General features: G+C 37.0%; 1 protein-coding gene across 1 annotated transcript in view; it reads left to right on the top strand.

Moving 5' to 3' along the window:
- Positions 1-22,394, top strand: part of TNFSF13B (TNF superfamily member 13b) — a 35,055-nt gene extending 12,661 nt beyond the window's left edge. Inside the window, exons 3-6 of the mRNA XM_023553191.2 lie at positions 8,075-8,131; positions 18,656-18,768; positions 18,857-19,007; positions 21,791-22,394. Of these exons, the coding sequence (XP_023408959.1) occupies positions 8,075-8,131; positions 18,656-18,768; positions 18,857-19,007; positions 21,791-21,903 (434 nt within the window). The 3' untranslated portion in view covers positions 21,904-22,394. The remainder of the gene's footprint in view (positions 1-8,074; positions 8,132-18,655; positions 18,769-18,856; positions 19,008-21,790) is intronic.
- The last annotated feature ends 1,097 nt before the right edge of the window (positions 22,395-23,491 follow it).

Genomic DNA, 23,491 nt, shown 5'->3' with positions numbered 1-23,491 from the left:
CTGGTGGCGCAGTAGTTAAGAGCTTGGCTGTTAACCAAATGGAGGCAGTTCGAATCTACCAGCCTCTGGTTGGAAACCCTGTGGGACAGTTCTACTCTGTCCTGTAGGGTGGAGATGAGTCAGAATCGACTCAACGGCAACGGGTTTGGGTTTTTAGGTTTAAGGCTCTAATTTGGGCAACTTATAGTTATACTTCAGCTAAGACAAAATATAGAAGGAGGGGAAGAGTGGTGTATGTAGGGACACACAGAATTAGATTTGGGACTTGTTGAGTTTGAGATATCATCATGGCAATAAGATAGATATGTCCAAGAGGAAGTTCCATATGTAACAGCCAATTGTATGATTTATTTGTAGCTTTCTATAAACATTTAGGTGTACTTTTATTTTGCCTTTACCTTTCCTTGTCTCCAGGGAGGTTTGCATGGGGTGTCATGAAGCTAATGTTCTTCAATAAAGTTATTGATATTCACAAGTGCTTTCTGAGTATATACTATTAATAAATAGAAAGATTCTAAAATAGTGCAACAAAGTCATGGCAAAAAAAAAAAAAAAACCTATCCCTTGAAAATGATGTCTCAATATAAAATTAACAGTTTTAAATTAAAGTATTTGGTTAATGTTGCCATTGTTAGGTGCCGTCGAGTTGGTTTCAACTCATAGCAACCCTGTGTACAACAGGACGAAACACTGCCCAGTCCTGCTCTATCCTCATGATCGTGGCTATGCCTGGGCCCATTGCAGCCACTGTGTCAGTCTGTCCCATTGTGGGTCTTCCTCATTTTAGCTGACACTCTACTTTCCCAAGCATGATGTCCTTCTCCAGGGACTGATCCTATTAATAGTGAAGTGAAGCAAAATTAAGTGAAGATGACACTCTTGTTACTGTTTGTATCTATGAAGCTACGCAAAAGGATATCATTTTATATCTTGTACATTTTCTTAGGTACAGAGCATGACTAATATATTATGGCAGGATACATGAGAATGTCCAATTAATGCTTAAGAATTTTTCTCTATGCCTACACCTACACACACACACACAAAGTCTATAGGACATTTGCATTTCAAAGTTGTTTATTCATATGGGCTATAGTTATTGCTATTTATGTTATCATCATCTAATCTCTGACTCCACCCAGAAAAAACCTAGCGTGCTTTTCCTACTTCCTCATTGCTGTTGTAGTGCTACCATCTTTCTGAATTCCCCAGAATTGAAAACTCATTTTTATTATTACTTTTGAGCTCTCTTTTAGACACATATATTCATCAGTCACAAACTTTTGGATGTTTCTTCACAATTTATCCTTGGGTAATTCAACTCTATTTGGGATCAAACCATTCTTATATTGAGTACCAGCCAAGAGCTGAGATCTTTGCTTCCATTCTTGCCCCGCTGCAACTCGTTCTACACACAGACAGGTGTACAATCTTCCTCACAACATACATCACCAGGCCCCTCTTGAGATCAAGAATCCCTATTTTATTTGTTTTTCTATTTCCTAGTACAGGTATTCTCTGGTTTTCAGAATTCGCTGTACCCCACTTCACTTTTTCAAAAGGCCTACGTTAGTACCTGTGTTCGCTAACCGAAAGAAATCTGAAGAGGATTTTTACTTTTATGAAACAAGCTGCAAGGCAGAAATAGCGTTCCGAGTTTGTTTGCAGCAAGCCTTTAAAGAGGCAGTGCTCACTCGGAGCATTGAGAGTGGCCTCACCAAGCTCCTTCCTTGGAAACTACGCTGAACATTTCTGCTTTTGCTCGATGTTACTGTTATTTTAGGTTTTATGGGTTATTTGGTATGATTTGGTAGATTATTTTTTGGATCTAGGAATGCTCAGAAAAATTTCCCATGTAAATTAAAGGTAATTGCATCTTCGCTTTATACCATTTCAGCTTATGAAAGTTTCATACGAACTCTACTTTTGGATAGCAGGGGGTGGGGGTTGAGGGGTTGGGAGGGAACCTGTAGGCCATATACATGCGTCTCAATCTAGCTGTCTAGAAATTCATTTAAAACTCCAGCCCTCAACTTTTATTGCTTCCATTTGAAACCACTCAAGGCAACCTGCTTATCAAAGATCAAATAAAACTTTTTAAGCCTGGTGGCATAGTGGTTAAGTGCTAGGGCTGCTAACCAAAACGTTGGTAGTTCGAATCCACCTGGCGCTCCTTGGAAACTCTATGGCGCAGTCCTACTCTGTTCTGTAGGATCACTATGACTTGGAATCGACTCGAGGGCAATGGATTTTGGTTTATAGTCCCATTTTAGTGGAAATGCTTATCCTAACTCTAGGCTTTCCCCATTCTTTTCATAAATCTACATCTAGCATTCAGTCAATGTTATGGATTGAGTAGTGTCCCCCAGAAATGTTTGTCAACTTGGCTAGACCACGTTTCTGAGTATAGTGTTACTGTGTACCATTTTGTCATCTGATGTGATTTTCCTATGTGTTATAAATCCTACCTCTATGATATTAATAAGGCAGAATTAAAGGCAGTTATGTTAATGAGACAGGACTCAATCTACAAGAATAGGTTGCATTTTGAGTCAAACTCTTTTGAGATATAAAACAGAGAAGTGAGCAGAGAGATAAGGAACCTCCTACCACCAGGAATGAAGAACTAGGAGGGGAGTATGTCTTTTGGACCCGGGGTCCTTGTGCTGAGAAGCTCCTAGACCAGGGGAAGATTGATGACAAGGACCTTCCCCTAGACCTGACAGAAAGAGAAAGCCTTCCCCTGAAGCTGGCAACCTGAATTTGCATTTCTAGCCTGCTAGATGATGACAGAATAAATTTTTCTTTATTAAAGCCATCCACTTGAGCTATTTCTGTTATGGTAGCACTATAACTAAGACAGTCAATATTTAGATCTTTAAGTGATTTCTCCTAATTAAACCTATCCAGAAGCTTTCATTTATTCAAAACCAGTTCAACAAAAATCAAACTCCTACAATGTGTCATGACTTCCACATACCAAATGATAAAGCATACAGAAATAAAAGTCATTGTCTTCAAAGAAAACCCAGTCTTTGGAAATATGTGGTGTAATAAGTTAGGTGACAGAAGTAAGAACAAAGATATAAGGAAAATACAGGAAGGACATCTCATCCAGACTGAAGCACTTGAAAGAATCTTCACGGATGAGATGAGTGAGAACACTAAGAATCAGTAACTCATTGCCATCAAGTTGATTTTAACTCATAGCGACCCTATAGGACAGAGTAGAACTGCTCAAAGTGTGTCTTCTGAGGCTATAAGTCTTGACAGATGCAGATTGCTACATCTTTCTGCCTCAGAGTGGCTGGTGGGTTCAAACCTCCCACCTTTAGGTTAGTAGCCAAGTGCTTAACCACTTCACCCCCAGGCTCTACTATGAGAACCTGTATGTGCAGGTGATGTGGTTAGGGTAAACGTAATGGATAATCTTTGTGTTTTATGTTTTTCATTGGAGCCATGCATAACCCACAATAATTGCATGATCTATGATAATTAGATTTACCTTTCTTGAAAGTGTGTAATGAACCAGATTCCAATTTGTATTGTTGCAAATAGACAAAAAATACAAAAGGTACGCACCATCTCAAATTTCCACATCTCCATTTCTGATTAAGAAGTATTTGGCTTTTACATTTCAACAGGTGATGACTTTTCAAACTAAAAATAAGTTTTCTGTACGGAAAATAGGAGCCTTTGTGGAGCAGTGGTTAAGAACTTGGCTGCTAACCAAAAGGCTGGCAGTTCAAACCCACCAGCCGCTCCTTGGAAACCCGATGGGGCAATTCTGCTCTGTCCTATGGAGTCAGTATGAGTTGGAATAGACTTGATGGCAACAGGTTTGCTTTTGGTTTACTCTAATTGCAAAATGTGTTGAATTTTCTTATGCCAAATATTGAAGAATAGCAAATTAATGTTGCCATCAAAATTCTTATTTGGGGAGTTCTCTTTTGCAAATTATTTTTATCATCTATTTAATGTTTTGTTTTTAAGAACTATTTTTAACAAAAATCAGTATCATGAGTAAAATTCTTAAACTGTAAAAATATATGTTACTAAGACTAAACGGAGCCCTGGTTATGCAGTGCTTAAGAGCTCAGGCGGCTAATCAAAATGTTGGCCATTCGAATCCACCAGCCACTCCTTGGAAATCCTATAGTCTTCAGAAATATATTCAGAAATTCAAACTCAGGAAGATCTTAATGTATGCTATCACTTTGCTTAGTTAAAAAAATAAGCTATTCTCAACCTCTTGTATAATTCCCTTCAACTGTAGTGGAAGGAAAGATGTGTGAATGACAAAGAAAGCCAAACACAATGAATGAATATTTTTGCAAATGTCATAAATATTGTGCTTCTTACATTAGACTACACATTTTTAAAATGCTTATGGTTGGATAGCTATGCTATTGGAAGATCTTAAAATATAATGTTACCTTGATTTGATCTACACTTTTTGGAGTAGCTCTTTGGCTGAGCAAATATCTGTAACCTAAGGTCAGCTCTATGTTGAATGAGAATGAGATTCTTCAAAGAATGAATCAGAGGAAAGTTGGTAATAAATATCAAATTTCTTAAAAGGAGGAGTTGAAATGTGAAGAAGTAGATAACGCTGACGAGACCTAAGCAGCATTTAAGGAGTAATTGGAAAGTCCTGTTCTTATTTCTGACAGAAACTCTGGAAAGTCCAGTGGCTTTCTCTTGAATGCCTGGGATAAGGGTAATGAATAGCGCAAGCTTCACTGAGTATGATCCAAACCCTATTGCTGAATTTTCATTTTGATATACCATTTTCTTTTCTGAAGAGCAATTTGGGGGTGTTGTTTTCTCTCCCTAGCACATTTTCTTTCAAACGTTAGATTTCTGCTACTCTATGATACGGTGTAGTGGTTAAGAGCTTGGCTGCTAACCAAAAGGTCAGCAGTTTGAATCTACCAGCCTCTTCTTGGAAACCCTACAGGGTAGTTCTACTCTGTCCTGTAGGGTCACTATGAATCGGAATCAACTCGACAGTAACAGATTTGGTCTTTGTTTTTATGATAGAGTAGACCAATGTTCTTCCATGTGTAGTTTCCAGCCATCCTTCAATTGAACTGCAGAGATTAAAATTCAGATATTTTCAAATCAGCTTGGTCGTGACAAATCATCACTCATTAGGTAAACCTTTTTCAATTTAAAAAGACAACTACCAAGGAACACCTACAGGAGTTTTGGGGGAACAGGGAAAGAGTTAATTGAAATAGTAAACAATGTGCTCTAGTGGTGGTGTAGTGGATAAGTACTGGGCTGCTAACCAAAAGAACAGCAGTTCAAACCTGCCGGCCAGCTCTGTGGGAGAAAGATATTGCAGTCTGCTTCCGAAAAGATTCCCAAACCAAACCAAACCCACTGCTGTCCTGTCGATTTTGACTCATATCGACCCCATAGGGTTTCCAAGGCTGTAAACCTCTGCCACATCTTTCTCCTGCAGAGAGGCTGGTGGTTTCAAACAGCTGACTTTTCAGTGAGCAGTTGATTGCTTTAACCACTGTGCCACCAGGGCTCCTTTTCTGGATTTACAGCCTTAGAAGCCTTATGGGGCAGTTCTGCTCTGTCTTATAAGGGTCACTATGAGTCAGACTCCACTCACCAGCAATGGGTTTCGTTTTTGGTTTAGTGTTTATTTGGTGTCTTTATCAGCTTTGGTGATACTCATGCCTTCTCGGCCTGCTTCCATTATGTTTTCCCAGTTTATTTGGCTTGATAATATTAACAACAGTAATGGTAACACTTTAACTATTAGCAATAATGACCAAAATTTATCTTGCAATTATTACGTATCAGATCTGAGTTAGAATCGACTCAACAGCAATGTGCATTGTTTTGTCTTTTTATTTATTTGGTATAGTGTTAAATATTTCATATGTATTATCGCATTTACTCTTTATATACAGGTAAATGGTAACAAAGGAAAAATGGAAAGTCTGTAAAATGGACTCTGAATTTCATCAGCTTCATGTGCTCTGATTAACTTTTTTATCCCTCGCAGAATTTGTTATGGTGCCTTGCGAATAGTAGTTGCTTAGTAAGTGTTCATTGAACAAATAGGAACACATTTTAGAAACAATAGTTTAATATGTCTAATCTAGATACTATGCACTTGGCACCTTAGCTTCTTTGTATATTTTGATATTGTTTTCTTACAAGCTGTCCTTATTCACAACTCTTCTGTCTGTTAGGATTCTTTTCCTCATTTGGTGCTCAGGCAAGAGCACTTCTGAATCCTATCTTCCCTATAGCACAGATGCTGTCTGTGGCCGTTCCCTGTGGCTACTGCCGTCTCATAAGGTCAGTAAGGGAATCCACAATGCGAACGACATGTTAGAAAAGTTTCATGGTCATAAAGAAATTGCACGTTTTTAATGTTATATTTCCATCTTTAAATACCAAGGGAAATTTAACAGATTTTCTTATGTGATCACTCCTTTAAAAGTAGTCTCTTTAAGCCTATGCATTTGCACAGCCTCAGAATATCATTTAGTTATGACTTCTATCATTGCAAGCTTTAAATATTAGTCATATTTCAGTAAACATTAGTCATACTTCAGTGAATTCCTTTGTTCAGTTGGGAGTTTACTACTGTGTCAGTATCTTAAAACATGTTCATTGAGAAACACTTTTTGAAGTATTACATTAACTGTGAACAAAATACTTCTAGACAATAAACAATCTAAATTTTTGTGTAATTTAAAGCATGCCAGCTTAGCTTTATATTTCATTATTTTTCACAGATATTTACACCTTTTTTCTTCCTTCAGATCCAGAAGAAGGTGTACTTACTTTGTTTTACCTGAAGGCATTTGTCTTTATTGAATGCAATTGTTATTTCCTCTCTGGAATAGTCTTTGAAATATTCTACACGTAAAATGTGATGTGAGTTAGCGATGATTCCCAGAAGCTGTACTGATTATGCAGGCTCACTGAAATTTTCCATGTTCTTTTTAAAAGATGCTCTGTCTTTCTTTCTCTCTTTGGTACAAAATACTTTACTGAAAGGTCTGACTTTGGTTCCAGAGTAAAAGAGGGTTGGTTTAAATTTTGCATCTGTCACTCTGTAGCTCTGCGACCCTGAACAAGTTATTTACCTTTTATAAGTCTTAGTTCCCAATGGAGCCCTGGTGGCGTAATGGTTAAGAGCTTGGCTGTTAGCCAGAGGGTTGGCAGTTTGAATCTACCAGCTGCTCCTTGGAAACCCTGTAGGGCAGTTCTACTCTGTCCTATAGAATCCCTATGAGTCAGAATCAACTCTATGGCAACGGGCTTGGCTCGGGTTTCCAATACCAAATATTTATAAATTGTGTGAGGATAAAATGAGATAATGCATACTAAGCCTTAGTCCATTGTCTGGATTTACATCTGCTCGCTAAATGTTAGCAATTATTTTTATTCTCAGTACTGTTTGCAATAGTATTTTCAGTAGTGATGAATCATTATTTAATGCTAGAAATTTTTTAAACAGAAGATTATTTTAAAATTATCTGATAGTTTAATAATTGTCCCATGTACTTGATAGACTTAAAAATAAATGACTAAACTTGCTTTCTATACATGTGTAACATTTTAAATCAAATTAGGTTAAACCGTAAGGCGCCCTGGTGGCACAGTGGTTAAAGTGCTTGGCTGCTAACTGAAAGGTCGGTGGTTCGAAACCACCAGCCGCTCCACCGGGGGAAAGATGTGGCAGTCTGCTCTGTGAAAATTACAACCTTGAAAACCCTGTGGGCAGTTCTACTCTGTCCTATAGGGTCACTATGAGTCAGAATCGCCTCGATGGCAACGAGTGTAGGTTAAACTGTAAGATGACATACTTACTGTTTTACAATAGCATATGGAGTTATTCTTAAAGTATGATGAATTTCAAGTTCATCGTATATTAACGTTTGTGGATACATGTCATAAAGAAACTTTAAGAACGATATCGTGCAAGTATTTTCAAAAGTATAATTAATGCAGTGTTTCAGGAAGAATTGGTATATGGACATCTTAGTTCCCTTATTATATATACTCAAATAACTAAAATATTTTTGCTTTTTAGTCACTCAAGACTGCTTGCAACTGATTGCTGATAATGACACTCCTACTATACGGAAAGGTAAGAAAATGGCCCCAGTCCTTACCCACAGAGGACTCAGTCCAAATACTTGTAAGTATCAAGTCTAAAGACTACATTTGTACTACATTTAAAATCAACTCTCTGCCTCAAAATTTCTTATAATCAAATAGAAATTAGTAAGCTTAAATGTATTCAGAATGATTGGGGAATAAATATTTAGGCTAAAATAATATCCCCATGATCAGGATTCCTGTAGTGATACCATATTACATTTAGAAATTTTCAAATAACTAGAACATGATAAACCACAATACGAAACCCAATTTCATTTTTAATTATTAAAAAATCATTCTGGCTTCTATGGTGACTCAGGATCATCTTCACAAATATTAATTCTTTCATTACATTAAGGAAACCCTGGTGGCGCAGAGATGGCGTAGTGGCTAAGTGCTACGGCAGCTAACCAAGAGGTTGGCAGTTCTGATCCGCCAGGCGCTTCTTGGAAACTCTATGGGGCTGTTCTACTCTGTCCTATAGGGTCGCTGTGAGTCGGAATTGACTCGATGGCAGTGGGTATTATATTAAGCTTTAGAAATGTAGAATTGTATGGAAATGTCAATTTATTTCTTTATAATGTCAAACTACTTCTGTATAATTTACCATTTTTCTCACAGAGAGAATGTTTGAAATTGCTTTGACTATCTGAAGTTTTTGTTAGCTTGGATTCTAGACAGCAGTTTTCTAAATGGCCCAAAACCAGGCCCACGGAGAATAACATTAGCATCATCTCCCAAAACATTTCACGCAGAATGTTAATCCAGAGAAATGGCCCCTGAAGTAGCCTTTTATTGTCAAACAAGTTGGAAACACAATATCCTATGCATTTTTAAGTGTCACAAGTCATATTACATATTGTTGAATCGGAGAAGTCCTACTGTAAAAAAAAAAAAAAAAAAAACTTGTTTAACTTTATTTAATCCAGCTTTTTGCAAATTCATTGGACCGTGCCTCTGTAACAGCTATCAACATCATCTTGGAAGCAAGATACTCTTTGAAATGGCTGCTTGATGGCAGCTACTGCTTATACAAGACAGCTAGCAAAAACCTCCTAGGAAAAGACCAATTCGTTGATTCACTCACACATTGATTTGTTCATTTATGTTACGTATGTTGGTTTGGAACGTACAGTTTTCCAGTTACTGTGTAGGCACTGGGGGATAGCAGTGAATAAGAGAAGCATATTTCCCTACTTTCAATAAGCACACCTTCTGATGAAGGGAAAACAGGAGAAAAAATATCCCGCAAATGGACATGTAAAATACAGAATGGAAGATAGTGATAGATGCTAGAGAAAAATTAAGCAGGGAGGAGAGGAAGGAATTTCTGTGTCGTGAACCACATAGTGGGTTCAGGAGTATCAGGAGGTTAAGCTAGGGAGCCAAGAATGGGGAGACAAGAACCAGTAGAAGGAATGAATTTGAATCAGCCTTTGTAATGGTAACCCTCGGGTGCTCTTTTGCGCCTGTTTCCCAAGTCTTAAGTTGGGTTTCTCTGTCTGACTTTAATTATCCTAAATGCAACACATGTACTAAATTATTTGAAAATCTATCTTATTTATCACTGCATTTTCTAAAAACACATGTTTGCCACTTTTAATAGACAGCAAATTGTTTCCCGAGAGCTCAAACAAAGCCGCAAGAATACCCTAAGGACAAAAGATGAAATAACACAAAACAAAATTTATTTGGAAAAGGTTTGCATTACACATTTGGCAAAAAGGAAAGAAAAAAATGGAGTAAATCACAGAAACAGATAGAGCTGCTGCTTCTTCGTGAGTGAGAACTGTACACAGCGTTATTACCTTCTTTGAGTAGTGCCTGCATTGTGCTGATTCCGGAGGTCTTACCTGAGGCACTTTGATCCTTTGGACCCATGGATTGTCTTTGTGATACCAGCACCCCCCAGGAAACAGTATATAAATGCTGAGCATGGGCATTTTAGGAAACCCTGGCGGCACAGTGATTAAGAGCTAAGGCTTCTAACCAAAAGGTCGGCAGTTCGAACCCACCAGGTGCTCCTTGGAAACTCTATAGGGCAGTTCTACTCTGTCCTATAGGGTCACTATGAGTCAGAATTAACTTTACAGCAACAGGTTTCATTTTTATATAGACTGTAAGAGTTCCTTTATGCAAACATAAATACGTTATAGTTCTGATTTCCTTCCTTCTTATACTAGATAAAAATACCACACATGTGGTACACACAATTTGAAAGTAAGATTATAGATTATAGCTTACTTTCTTAACAACGCATATTGCAGGTATTTCGATGTCTGTACATGGCATCCTCATGATTTTAAATAGCTGCAGAATATTCCACTGTATGGATTTACCATAATTTATTTAACTAACCCCCATCAGTAGACTTGCAGGTGACAATCTTCTGCTACGGCAGGGCCGCTGAGAATAATTCTGTGCATTCTTTATTTCACATATGTCAGCCTATCTGTGGTATCAACAGCCAGAAGATGAATTTTGACAGATATTGCCACGTGGCCTGTATAAACCCAAATACACTAAACCTGTTGCCATTGAGTCCATTAAAAAAAAAAACAAAAAACAAAAAACCAAGCCCGTTGTGGTCAAGTCGATTCCAACTTATAGCAACCCTATAGGTCGGAGTAGAACTGCCCCATAGAGTTTCCAAGGAGCACCTGGTGGATTTGAACTGCTGACCTTTTGGTTAGCAGCCATAGCACTTAACCACTGCGCCACCAGGGTTTCCCATTGAGCCCATAGGTGTTCTAAAACTTTGTACAGTCACTGACAGTGTAAAAGAAGGACCGTGTACGGCTTTGTCAGCAATCAGTGTTGTCAAAATTTGGGGTTTTATCCAATCTGGTGTGTTAAAAATAGTATCTTATTATAACTTAATTTACTTTTCTTTTAATATGAAATTTATTGACTATCTTTTCGTGTGTTTTAAGAATCATTTGTATTTCTGTGAACTGTTTTTACATTCTCCCAATTTTTCTTTTCTATATTTCATTTTCTCTGAGCTGTGTTTAGGTCTGTTCACATCTTTTCTCATTTTTTAGTTAGGTTATTGGTCTTTTTCACATTGATTTCTGTGAGATCTTTATATGTTAAGGACATTAGTTCTTTGTTTTATAAATTGCAAATATTTTCTCCCATATCGTCAGTTGTCTTTTCAATTTTGTTTAAGATTTTTTTTTTAAACTCAGCTTTATCAGTATCTTTTTATGGTTTCTGGATTTTAAGTTGTGGTTAGAAAGGTCTTCAGTACTGTGACGTTATAAAGGAATGCTCCCAAGTTTCTTCTGAGATTTTATGGTTATTTAAGTATTTTATCTGCCCTCTCACATCACTGTGGCCAAGGGCAGGTTGCTCAGTGTCTCTGCTGATGGAATGGGGGTAACCTCAGGCCCACCTTCCCAGAGTTGTCGGGAAAATATTGGGAGATATGGCCAGTCAAAGCCAATAAATAGTAACCTAATAAAAAAAAAGGAAGAGCCCTAGTGGTGCAGTGGTTAAGAACACAGGCTGCTAACTGAAATGTCAGCAGTTCAAATCCACCATCCATTCCTTGGAAACTCTATTCTGGCATAAAATGTGAGCTATAGAATCAACTTACTTCTTTTTCCAGAGGCCTACCCGTTACCCCAACATGTATATCCAACGGACCGTTTTCCCCTCCACTGCTTGGAGAGGCTACCTTTAACAAATGTTAAACTTCTGTATTTATTTGTGTCAGTTTCTTACTTTTCTTCTGTTACATTGATTTGTCTCTTTAATCATATACCCAAAGCATGCCATTTTAGTTATTAAGACTTTACAACATTTTATTATCTGGTAAGCCTTATTTCCCCCCCTTTTTTTTTTCATTTCCATGGTTTTCCTGAGTTTTACTGTTTGTTTATTTTTCCCCTTAGGAACTGTAGAATCAACTTGTCTAGTCAAAAAAAAAAAAAAACTGGGAATCTCACTGGATTCCTGCTATATTTATAAATTCACGTAAAATATCCTCATGATATTGTGTTCCAATTCAATTCAATTCAAAAGCACATGATATATATTTTTACATGTTCAATCTTCTTTTCTGTCTTTTAGTGTGTATTGAAATTTTCTTCATAAAGGTCTTCCATATTTTTTATTAATTTTAATATGAAGTATATTATCATTTCTGGTACTGTAATAAACAAAGATATCTTTTTTCATCGGATCTTCTGGCTGGTTATTGTCCTTCTATGCAAAATTCTTCAATTCCATGGTGTGTCTTCTCCGTATTAAAGTTGAAAAACTTTCTCTCTCTTGGTTTGTATTTGCCTAATATGTTTTGCCCAACATTTTATTTTTAACCTCCCTGAAGTGATTCCTTTTAAGGAATTTACATCTATATGGCGTATTGTTGGGCTTTGATTTTGATCTTATCTTAAAATCATTTTCGTTTATTGCATGATTTAATCACATTTACATTTATTTACTTCAGAGATATGATTGACCTATATTCTATCATATAATGTGCTCTGTTTTACACTTTACTGACATTCGTTCCCTTTTACATTTTTAAAGAAGTGGCTTACTGTATAGACTGTACTTTGCTTTCTATGTGTGTGCATAGCTCCAATATTTGCCTTTATAGTTAAAGCCTCAGACAGTATCTCTTCACTCCCTTCTTGGTCTATGATAAAATTCGTGTTATTCTTCTCTCTTCTCATTATCCTTCCTCTCTCCTACCTTCTAATCTTTAAAAAATTTTTTTTGTTGTACTTTAGATGAAGGTTGACAGAACAAACTAGTTTCTCATTAAACAGCACACACACTACTGTATGACATTGGTTGGCAACCCCATGACCTGTCAACACTGTCCCTTCTCGACCTTGGGTTCCCCATTGTCAGCTTTCCTGTCCCGTCCTGCCTTCTAGTCCTTGCCCCTGGGCTGGTACGCCCCTTTAGTCTTGTTTTGTTCCATGGGCCTGTCCAATCTTTGACTGAAGGGTGAACCTCAGGAGTGACTCCATTACTGAGCTGAAGGGGTGTCCAGGGGCCATACTCTCAGGGTTTTCTCCAGACTCTGTCAGGCCAGTAAATCTGGTCTTTCTTGAGTTAGAATTTTGTTCTACATTTTTCTCCAGCTCTGTCCAGGACCCTCTATTGTAATCCCTGTCAGAGCAGTCAGTGGTGGTAGCCAGGCACCATCTAGTTGGTCTGGACTTCGTCTGGTAGAGGCCGTGGTACATGTGGTCCATTAGTCCTTTGGACTAATCTTTCCCTTGTATGTTTAGTTTTCTTCATTCTTCCTTGCTCCCAAAGGGGTGAGATCAGTGAGCTATCCTAGATGGCCACTCACACCACCTTCTAATTTTTGATCAGTGGCATTGTATTCATTAATGTTTCTCTACATACTGTTAAAATGTTTATATTTCTACTATTTGATAATGTGAACTTTAAATACTTCTTGAGCCTCAGCTGCTACAAATGAGCCAACTGATGAGTTTACTTTAACCCCAGTATTTTATCCCTTCTACCATTGTATGTATTTAGTAAACATTACTGACAATAAGATGTAAAAATAAATAAATAAGTAACAGACTGCCTTAAGCGTGGTTCATCGTAACTCAAATACATCATAAGTCAGGGACTACCTGTATTTCTGCATATTTATTGTGGGTAGTTAAAGTGTTAGGTTCTGGGGAAAAGGTGGTGAACCAAACATAGCCAGTCCTTGACCTCAGAGACTTAGAGTCTGAGATGTGTATTATTTGAAGAAAAAAAGAAAAGGAAAGGAAAAAGAAAACTTTCATCCTTCTTTGATTATGGCATCACATGAGAATAATTAGTATCATGAAAGTAATCACCTTCAATGTTATCAGTTTATATTTTACAACCATGGTAATCATATTAATTCTTCCTTTCAATTTTTTCAACACTCTTGAGTCAAAAAGGTGCTCTGCATGTATGACCTAATTTAAACAGAACTTTAAAATATGTTATCATTTTTTCACTGAAATTATATCACATAAAAAAAAGTGATGGTAATTTTCCTTATGTGATTTGTGATTGAGGTTCACTATTATTACCCAAGACAGTAAAGTAGAGGGTCAGTGAAAAAAAAGAAGACCCTCAACTAGATGGGTTGACACAGTGGCTGCAAGAATGGGCTCAAACGTAGCAAAAACCATGATGGCGCAGGACCGGGCAATGTTTCGCTCTGTTGTACATAGCGTCGCTGTGAGTCACAACCAACTCAACGGTACCTGACAACAACTACATGGCACTGGGAGGTTTTTCATTTAAAAAGAAAAACAATTCCCAGAGCCCTTCTTTGGGTACAAGTAATTGGAGTGACCAGCCTTGCCCCATTTTAGGGGGACATTAACTGTCAGTGAGAGACAATCACTGGGGTAATTCTTGAGAGCATTTAAGAGCAACAGACAAGAGCAGGTGCTAAGGAAAACCTGTGAAGACTCTCCATCCATCCTTGCTCCCATTTTTTTTTCTTCTCTCCTTTCTATCATCCCTCCCTCCTTTCTCTCTAACCTCCTGCACACCATCCCCTCCTCTGTCTGTGGGAGTATTAACTTCAAAAACTGCCTTAAGGAATTGTTCATTTTAACTTGCATCCACAGTGTGATTTCTTTGGTCTTATCACCTAGGTTTCTTAAATTCTTAGAGGTGTTCAGAAAATACAAGGTTCTGGTTTTATATTCTTCTCTCAAATCCTGTTTGGGAAAAAATAAATAAAACATGGTTGATTTGCCTTGGGGCACTCTATGCAGTAGATATGTATACTTATCAATTGTATTTATAAAATGTGGAATACGTTGTCTACCATCACTTCGTACTGTGACACTTTATGACAACCCACAGGAGACATTTTTTTTCTCATCTCGATTCTAGGAAAAGTTGTTTTTCTCTTCAGCTAATGCTATGTTATCTCTTGTGGACCCTGTAAATCTTTTTAATCCTTTTTTTTTTATTGAACTTTACATGAAGGTTTACAGGATAATCTAGTTTCTCGTCAAACAATTACTGCACACATTGTTCTATGACATTGGTTAACAACCCCATGACATGTCAACACACCCCCTTCTCAACCCTGGGTTCCCTGTTACCAGCTTTCCTGTTCCCTCCTGCCTTCCAGTCCCTGCCCCAGGGCTGGTGTGCCCCTTTAGTCTTGTTTTGTTCCATGGAACTGTTCAGTCTTCGGCTGAAGTGTGAACCTCAGGAGTGACCTCATTACTGAGCTGAAAGGGTGGCTGGGGACCATAATCTCAGGGTTTCTTCAGTTTCTGTCAGGCGAGCAAATCTGATCTTTCTTTTTGAGTTAGAATTTTGTTCTACATTTTTCTCCAGCTCTGTCTGGGACCCTCTGTTGTGATCCCTGTCAGAGCAAACAGTGGTGGTAGTCAGGCACCATCTAGATGTACTGGACTCAGTCTGGAGGAGGCCATGGTAGATGTGGTCACACTTTACTTCAATATTCACATAACCTACAGGTGAGACTCCGGTGTGCTTACAATGTGAATTCATGATACATTATCCCGAAGGGTATTGAGGTGCCTGGGTGGTAGAGTGGTTTGCGATCAGCTAGTAATTGTAAGGTAGGCAGTTCAAACCCACCCAGTGACTCTATGGAAGAAAGTCCTGATAAGCTGCTTCTGTGAAGAGAAGAGCCAAGAAAACCCTATGGAGCAGTTCTACTCCATAACACATGCGGTCACCATGAGTCAGGAGATAACTCAACAGCAGCTAACAACAATGGCTTTTGAGAAGTCTCTGTGTGGTGCAAACAGTTACTGTATTTTTAGGCAAATAACACACGCATTACATGTTTTTCAAACCACAAAATCCCCTGTGCATTATTTTCATAAGTGCACTATAGCAATATATTTTCACATATTCTTGACTTCAATTTCATTTTTTTTTTTTGCCTTCTGTCCAACGTATTTAATGTTACCGGGATAAAACTGATCTCATGGAAACTTCATTTAAGGTAGGTATTTTCCCAAACCAAATTCAACCAGTGGTGAACTGAATGGGCTCATTATGGAAATGGGACACCATGTTGAAACCAAAGAGTATGGATGCACAAAGAGCTAGAAATGATTAAGTAAGAAATGATCCTAGGCCTAAAACTACAAAAACAAGATGTTGTTTATATTTTAATGCTTTCATAAGTCTTAAACTGAAACAATTTTTGATAATCGATGTCTTTGAAGTCAACAAATCAAAGTCACCAGAAGAAATTGAGTTTTCTTCTTAAAATAGGCCATTTTAGTTCATTCATTCATCATCAGTGGTTCTCATTCTCATGGAAAGGCTATTCCGTTTCATGAATTTAAAAATCTGGGTGAAAGCCACCTTGAAATCTGAGATTCCTCTTTCATTTGCTAGACACTTGACTTTGATCTGAATTTCGACAGAACAGACAGCTTCATTTTGTTCTTTTTGAGAAATAATTCACTCTTTGAAGTCATTCTCCAACTCAGGCCATTTCACTTTGGGCCCACAATGTGTGCGTTTTCACGGATTTATTTTCCCAGCTCCTTTTTGTCTTTTCTGGATTCGCGAATGCAACCTCCAAGTCTCTCGCTGCGCTCTGTTACTTGTTTCTTCTGCCCTCACAAAGACTTTCAGTTTGAAGTTGGCTGTGTAGGACTTGCATTTACTTCCCCCCAAGATCCTACAGACTTCTAAGATTTAGATTTATAAACTGAAAAAATGTGTACATTGTAAATCAATAACTGGTGAGTTCTAGTAAAGTGATGACAAAATCCAAATGTGAGGTGTGCAAGAAGCAAGGGTCTTTATATATGCTACAAGCATATGACTCAGGTGACTTATTTATGATCATTGATCAAAGACGTTGGCGCTACCAAGACATGATTAGACTATGAAATAAGTAGACCTAGGGAAACCCTGGTGGCGTAGTGGTTAAGTGCTATGGCTGCTAACCAAGAGATCGGCAGTTTGAATCTACCAGGCGCTCCTTGGAAACTCAATTGGGCAGTTCTACTCTGTCCTATAGGGTCGCTATGAGTCGGAATCGACTCGACGGCAGTGGGTTTGGTTTTTTTGGTTTAATGTAGCTTAATGGTTTCATTTAGGATGATCTGACAAGGCTTTCACCTTCAACTGTTGAAACAAGATAAGATTATCTTATATCAGTTTTGCTTTGTTTACACCTACAATTAAAAGCCAGATTTGGAATGTCAATGCAGGTTGAATCGAGATCCCTAATGATAGCTACTCAATACATTTACGCCAGTGCAGGCTTCGCTTTGTTTACGCTTCCAATCCATAGCACATGATTTATGGACAGCCTTCAGTAGGTTCAAGGTTCCAACTGATGACTCAAAAGTGACAGGGATATAATTGTCAAATTAATAGAAACAAATGAAGTTTCAACTGTTTATTTTCCAATTGCTGGGATACTACTAAACTAGACCAATGACTTCTTGACCACAGCTTAGACCTTTAATATACAAACATGACCAAAAGTAACATTTTTGGACTACTGAATGAGGTTGAATAAGGCAGAAATACACTTTTGTCATGGGACATGTGTGGTCTATGAGTGAAAAAAAGCCAGAAATTTTGTTACATAATTTCGTCATTTTCACACATTATATGTGTGCATGTGTTTGTATGTGGACGCACTATTTGTGAAAAAATCCAGTAAGTCACTTGGCTTATTAACCCAAAAGTTGGAGATTCACATTCACCCAGAGCTGCCTCAGAAGAAAGGGCTGGAAATCTACTTCCAAAAAGATCAGGGACCCAATCCTACCTCAATTATTTGATTTTCTTCTTGCCTGCCCACTTCTACCAGCCACTGCCTTCTTTCTGCTCCATGTCATCCTATCCTTGGGCATAGTTGTTTTCATGTGACTTCCCAAGTGAAGTTTAAGAGGTAAACCCATTGCCATGGAGTTAATTCCAACTCGTAGCAACCCTACGAGTCGTAGTAGAACTGTCCCATAGCATTTCCAAAGACCAGCTGGTAGATTCAGACTGCTGACCTTTTGGTTAGCAGCTGAACGCTTAACCACTGTGCCACCAGGGCTCCTTGAGGGATAAAAAAAAAATAAAAAAATTTTTTTTTTTTTAGTGGAGGAGAATTAAACTACTGAAGAGAAAATCTCTTAAACTTGAGTATCACAGAGGCTGTTACAAAGTTCCTTGATTATTTCCTACCAAATACTATGTTTTAGTAACTTTCATTCTCCTTAGGCCCTGCTGCCAAGTTGAGGGGTGGTGGAAGGGTTGCTTCCATCTACATGAGGCCTTATTAAGAAAAGAGCTGAAATAAAAAGGAAGAAACCCAGTCATTCAAATGAAGGATTTGACTCAAGTTCCTGATTCCAGTAGTTGCCTGGGTTAACATGCAAACAATGGCTGAGATGTGATTTGCTTTCTTTTTATTTTCTTTGTCATATGCAATTCTCCTCTAAGCTTCGGATTTAGTTTGGCAACTAAATGGAGGCGAAGAATTGCTTTTCTCCGTTTCTTTTCTTATAAGTCATTCTCTTAATTGTAGGATCTTTCACATTTGTTCCCTGGCTTCTCAGCTTTAAGAGAGGAAGAGCTCTGGAGGAAAAAGAAAATAAAATATTGGTCAAAGAAACCGGTTACTTCTTTATATACGGTCAGGTATGTTCAAATCTGAATTCAGCTTTCACTGTAGAATGCTCCCCTTTTTGTACTCACTTCTGACAAAGCTTTTTGTTTCATTATTCAGGTTTTATACACGGATAATACCTTTGCAATGGGACACTTAATACAGAGGAAAAAAGTCCACGTGTTTGGAGATGAATTGAGTCTGGTCACTTTGTTCCGGTGTATTCAAAACATGCCTGAAACACTACCCAATAATTCCTGTTATTCAGCTGGTAAATAATACATTTCAGACCTGCTTCTTGTGAAATGAAGATGCGCTGTGCTCTTAATCCAAGCTCCCCAATACGAGAGGAAAGGATGGTATACTAAAGGATAAATAGATGAGAAGACATTCCTCCACACTTTTTTTTTTTGAAGGATAAGCTAGCCCCTTTTCATTGAGGCCAATAAAACCATTCCTAATGGTTTTGTTATTAAGCACTTGGCTACTAACAAAAAGGCTGGAGATTTGAGTCCACCCAGAGGTGCCTTGGAAGAAAACCCAGTGATCTACTCTTGAAAAATCAGGCATTAAAAACCAACATAATTCTACCATGACACACATGAGGTTCCCATCAGTCTGAGTTGACTTGATAGCACCTGGTTTGTTTTTTTATTCTTGATTTTAATTTGGGGGTGGGGAGTTAATTTCAAATTAACCAAAGTTGGTCTTAGAAAAACAACAACAAAAAAATCACCTTAAACACATATATTCCTCTGGTGATTTTTACCAAATCTGTCTGGAACCCTGGGGAATGTCTTCGGATCTGGACAGTTATCATGAACAGCAGTGTGAAACACAGGATGGGTGATTTGTCATCTATATCAAGGGTTTTTACAAACAAATGCAGAATAAATTGCTTAGAAAGGAAAGAAAATAGTTCATAAAAATTGAGATGATATCATTTGTGGATCTGCAGTCAAAACAATAGTTTTGAGTGAGTGATGAGGAAGTTTATTGAAGTGAAACTCCCTAATTTACATAAAGAAATGTTTCCCTGGGTCCAGTGGTGACCAGTATTTCAGCACTTCATAATACTTAAACATGGTGAGGCTGGTCCAATATATTATTTATATTCATTACTGCTTAGTGCTTTACAACCAGCTCGTGTTAAAATTGTCTGATGGTCTGTCCCCCTCCCATCTTTGCCTTCTATTAGAGTACCCTGCCAGGTTTCTTAGGTGCTTGCAATTTAAGAATCATTAGCTTGGTTTCAAAGATATTTCTCAATGCTAATAAATGAGCATTATTGATAAGAAGCATTCTCTAGAAAGTTTCCAGTTCTTAATTTTAATTTTTTCTAGGGTGAAATTGTTTAACACCATTTAATTGTACACATTAGTGTATTTGTGCATAAAATACTTCCCTATTAATCTGAAAAAAAAAAAATAATCACGACCATCTTAGGAAACTCAGTATTTTACCAAGGAACCAAGGCAGAATCTTTTTCACTACTTAATTAATAAATCGAATATAACTTTTGTCGGAAAACATATAGCTGACTGCTGCAGTCTGCAAGAATTCAAATACCTGAACGATAATATTATTTAAAGCTCTGTGATCTATATAGCCTTTACCAATATATAAGATCACTTTCAATCACTATGATAGTGATTGGAGCCCTGGTGGCATAGTGGTTAAGAGCTACAGCTGCTAACCAGAAGGTCGGCAGTTCGAATCCACCAGCCACTCCTTGGAAACTTTGTAGGGCAGTTCTGCTCTATCCTACAGGGTTGCTAGGAGTTGGAATTGACTCAATGGCAATGGGTTTTGGGTTTTTATGATAGTGACTAATCTATTCAACAAATTTCAGTCTTTTCTTGCTATTTAAGGTAATTATCAAATGCTTTCACAATTCTTGAAAGTATATGTACAACTGGTAACAATACCTAAAAATACTTTCATTTGCTGCCCGGCTTTGCCCATGAAAAAATAAAACAAAACCTTTGGGGACAGAAACTTTTGCCATTTTTGAGCACTGATCTACCAGTGTTTAGAAGGGTGTTTGGCACATAGTCAAGGGTTCAATAAATAAACACTGACCGGCTGTGGATCAAGGAAATCTGGCTGCTTTAGTTTTGAGGATAGAATAGCTGTTAACATAGATGCGTGTATTCGTGAGAATAAATTTACGAAGTTTGTTAACAAAACCATACAACAATGTTTCAAAATGTCAGAAGTGTTGGTAATTCTGTTACTAGTTTATTGTTAATTTCTTCTTCTCTCCATTCTTCTCTTTCTTCCCCTGCATATTTTTCTTTTAAAATGGGGCCAGGAATTACCTGATATACCATGTATGGTTCCGGAAATTGTATTTTATATTCTGGATTCACTGACTACCTCGCCGTATTCAGGCACAGGCAGATTTATTGGTTATTTCTGAGGACTTAATTACTTTTTACCTATGATTACAAAGACAAACTTAGTCATTTAAGGAAACATAAATATAGAAGGCTATAAAAAAAAATCCAAACGGCTCCTTTTTTCTGTCTGGACTCTAGAGAAAAAGTATATTAAAAAATGTGTTGTGTTAACAATGGTGTTTTGGTTTTTACTTTTTTATATTAGAATATATGCACATTTAAAATTATAACTGGAACTATGCATTACGAGTACTTGTGTGTTTGCATTTTATTTGATATTATTATTAAAAGCTTTCCTTGTCAATAAAATTAAGCCAAAACTGCCTTTAACTCTGTGATATTCCACTAAAGAATGTGTTATGATTTACTTAACTATTTTTTCTTAAAGTTGGGCATCTGAGTTCTTTCCAGATCCTTCATTTTATAAACAGTAGGTGATAAATACATTCACATGTTATAACTCGTTATGCTTATTTCTTGTTATTTTTAGGCTAGGAGAACAGAACTCGTTTGGAAGTTCACTGAATTATTTTGAAGTGTGAATGCCTATGTCTTCTCAGTGTCATTTTTCCAAAACTAAACAGTTTACTTTTTTTTTTTTCCTTTTTCATTCTATAACTGTTTAAAGTTCTCGCGAATCATTCTTTTCCAGGCATTGCAAAGCTGGAAGAAGGAGATGAACTTCAACTGGCAATCCCACGAGAAAATGCTCAAATATCCCAGGATGGAGATGGCACATTTTTTGGTGCATTGAAGCTGCTATGACCTACTTACACCATGTCTGTGGTTATTTTTCTCCCTTTCTCTGTGCCTCTAAGGAGAAAATACTTAACTGGAAATGCCAAAGGAAAAGAAAAAAGAGTACTCATCACAGCCTTTCCTGTGAGCTATTTGGTTTGGTTTTCTGAAGCTAGACCAAAACAGGAAATTTAACAGACAACCACAGCCAGAGTGTCATGTGAATTACAAGAAATAGGACACATTTAAGGAAAGATAGCATTAGAAAAACTTTTCGCTTTGATGACATATTGAACAGTTGAGTCATAGCCTCTTGTCTTGGAAGAAGCAATTGAAATGGGGCAATAACGATTTCTTCAAAAGTGGTAGTCCGTAATTTACTGTACAAGTGCCCACGTCTATAGGATATGAGGACGTTTTTGTAAAATCGCAGTGTTTTCTTCTATTTTTACGTTAGCTACATCCTTGCATTTTTCAGTTAAAATTGTGGAAAGTAAAAAAAAAAAAAAAAAAAAAAATTCTAGAATCTTGCATTAGATGTAAGAAGTAACTAAAAATTTAAATATAAAACTATTGAACCAAAAATAGGATACAAGTGCTATTTAAGTCTTTTAGGTTTATTTCAAATTCACAGTTTTTCTGTCTAATATTATATGTTCCTGATGGGCTTTTCCCAAATACTTTTCACAGGAAGAAAAGAATCACCCTTACGTGTACACATACTCATGTGTGTTTTTATAGTTAATTTCAGTTACTTCGGAAACTTTTCACGTAGGACAATGGCAACTCATACATATATAAAGCAGTAATTGAAAAAAACAACTGTAATTGTTCATATAAAATAAAAATTTCCAATAGAAGTTAAGAGAGACATTTATAATAATGTAATGTTATTTTCTGTTATTTTGTTTCAAACTGCTGCTATTGTAGTTCACATATTCCAGCTTTAAAAAAATACTTATGTTATTAGCTTTACAGAAGTTGAAGCTTAATTAAAGTTCCTGAAACCCTGAACTCTGTTATATGCCACGTGCTGATTATAAAGACTATGGTTTATCAGAAGGTATCGTCTTAGTTTTCACTTTATAAAGAGTTAAACTTGGGAATGCTGTAGTACTTATCTTTTATAACATCAGTTTCCTCTTATTTTGCTTGGCCTTTTTTTTTTTTTTTTTAACTCCATGAATTTAAACAGTAAATGAGAGAATAGTTCCCCCGTCTATATTAAAATATTTTTAAGATGCACTTTTCTAAGCAAACTAAGAAAATGATTTAGATTTTATATCTAAAATAAAACTTGCTTAAAACTTTGATTCCTATTAATCTTTTTTTTTTTTTAAGGAAACATTTGCCATTTATTTTGTCTTATAATTAAAAAAGAAGAAGTGATAGGGCTGGAGGGGGAGTTCAGATACTAGGAGGAGTGGTTAGCGATTTGCTAGGGTGGCTGCTAATTTGAATCGACCAATAAAAAGTCCAGTGCCTTTGCATCATTGCCTGGGTGCATTTGCCTAACTTCACTCATCTTTTTTTTTTTTTTTTTTTAATGTGTAACTAAATGTCAGGTGCATATTTGTGAAACATTACAAAGTAATATGTGTTAGAGTATGACAAT

Source organism: Loxodonta africana, chromosome 23 (genome assembly GCF_030014295.1).
Source record: "Loxodonta africana isolate mLoxAfr1 chromosome 23, mLoxAfr1.hap2, whole genome shotgun sequence".
Lineage (NCBI taxonomy): Eukaryota > Metazoa > Chordata > Mammalia > Proboscidea > Elephantidae > Loxodonta > Loxodonta africana.
Note: the sequence above shows the minus strand (reverse complement) of the source record. Positions and strands in the feature narration are given on the sequence as shown.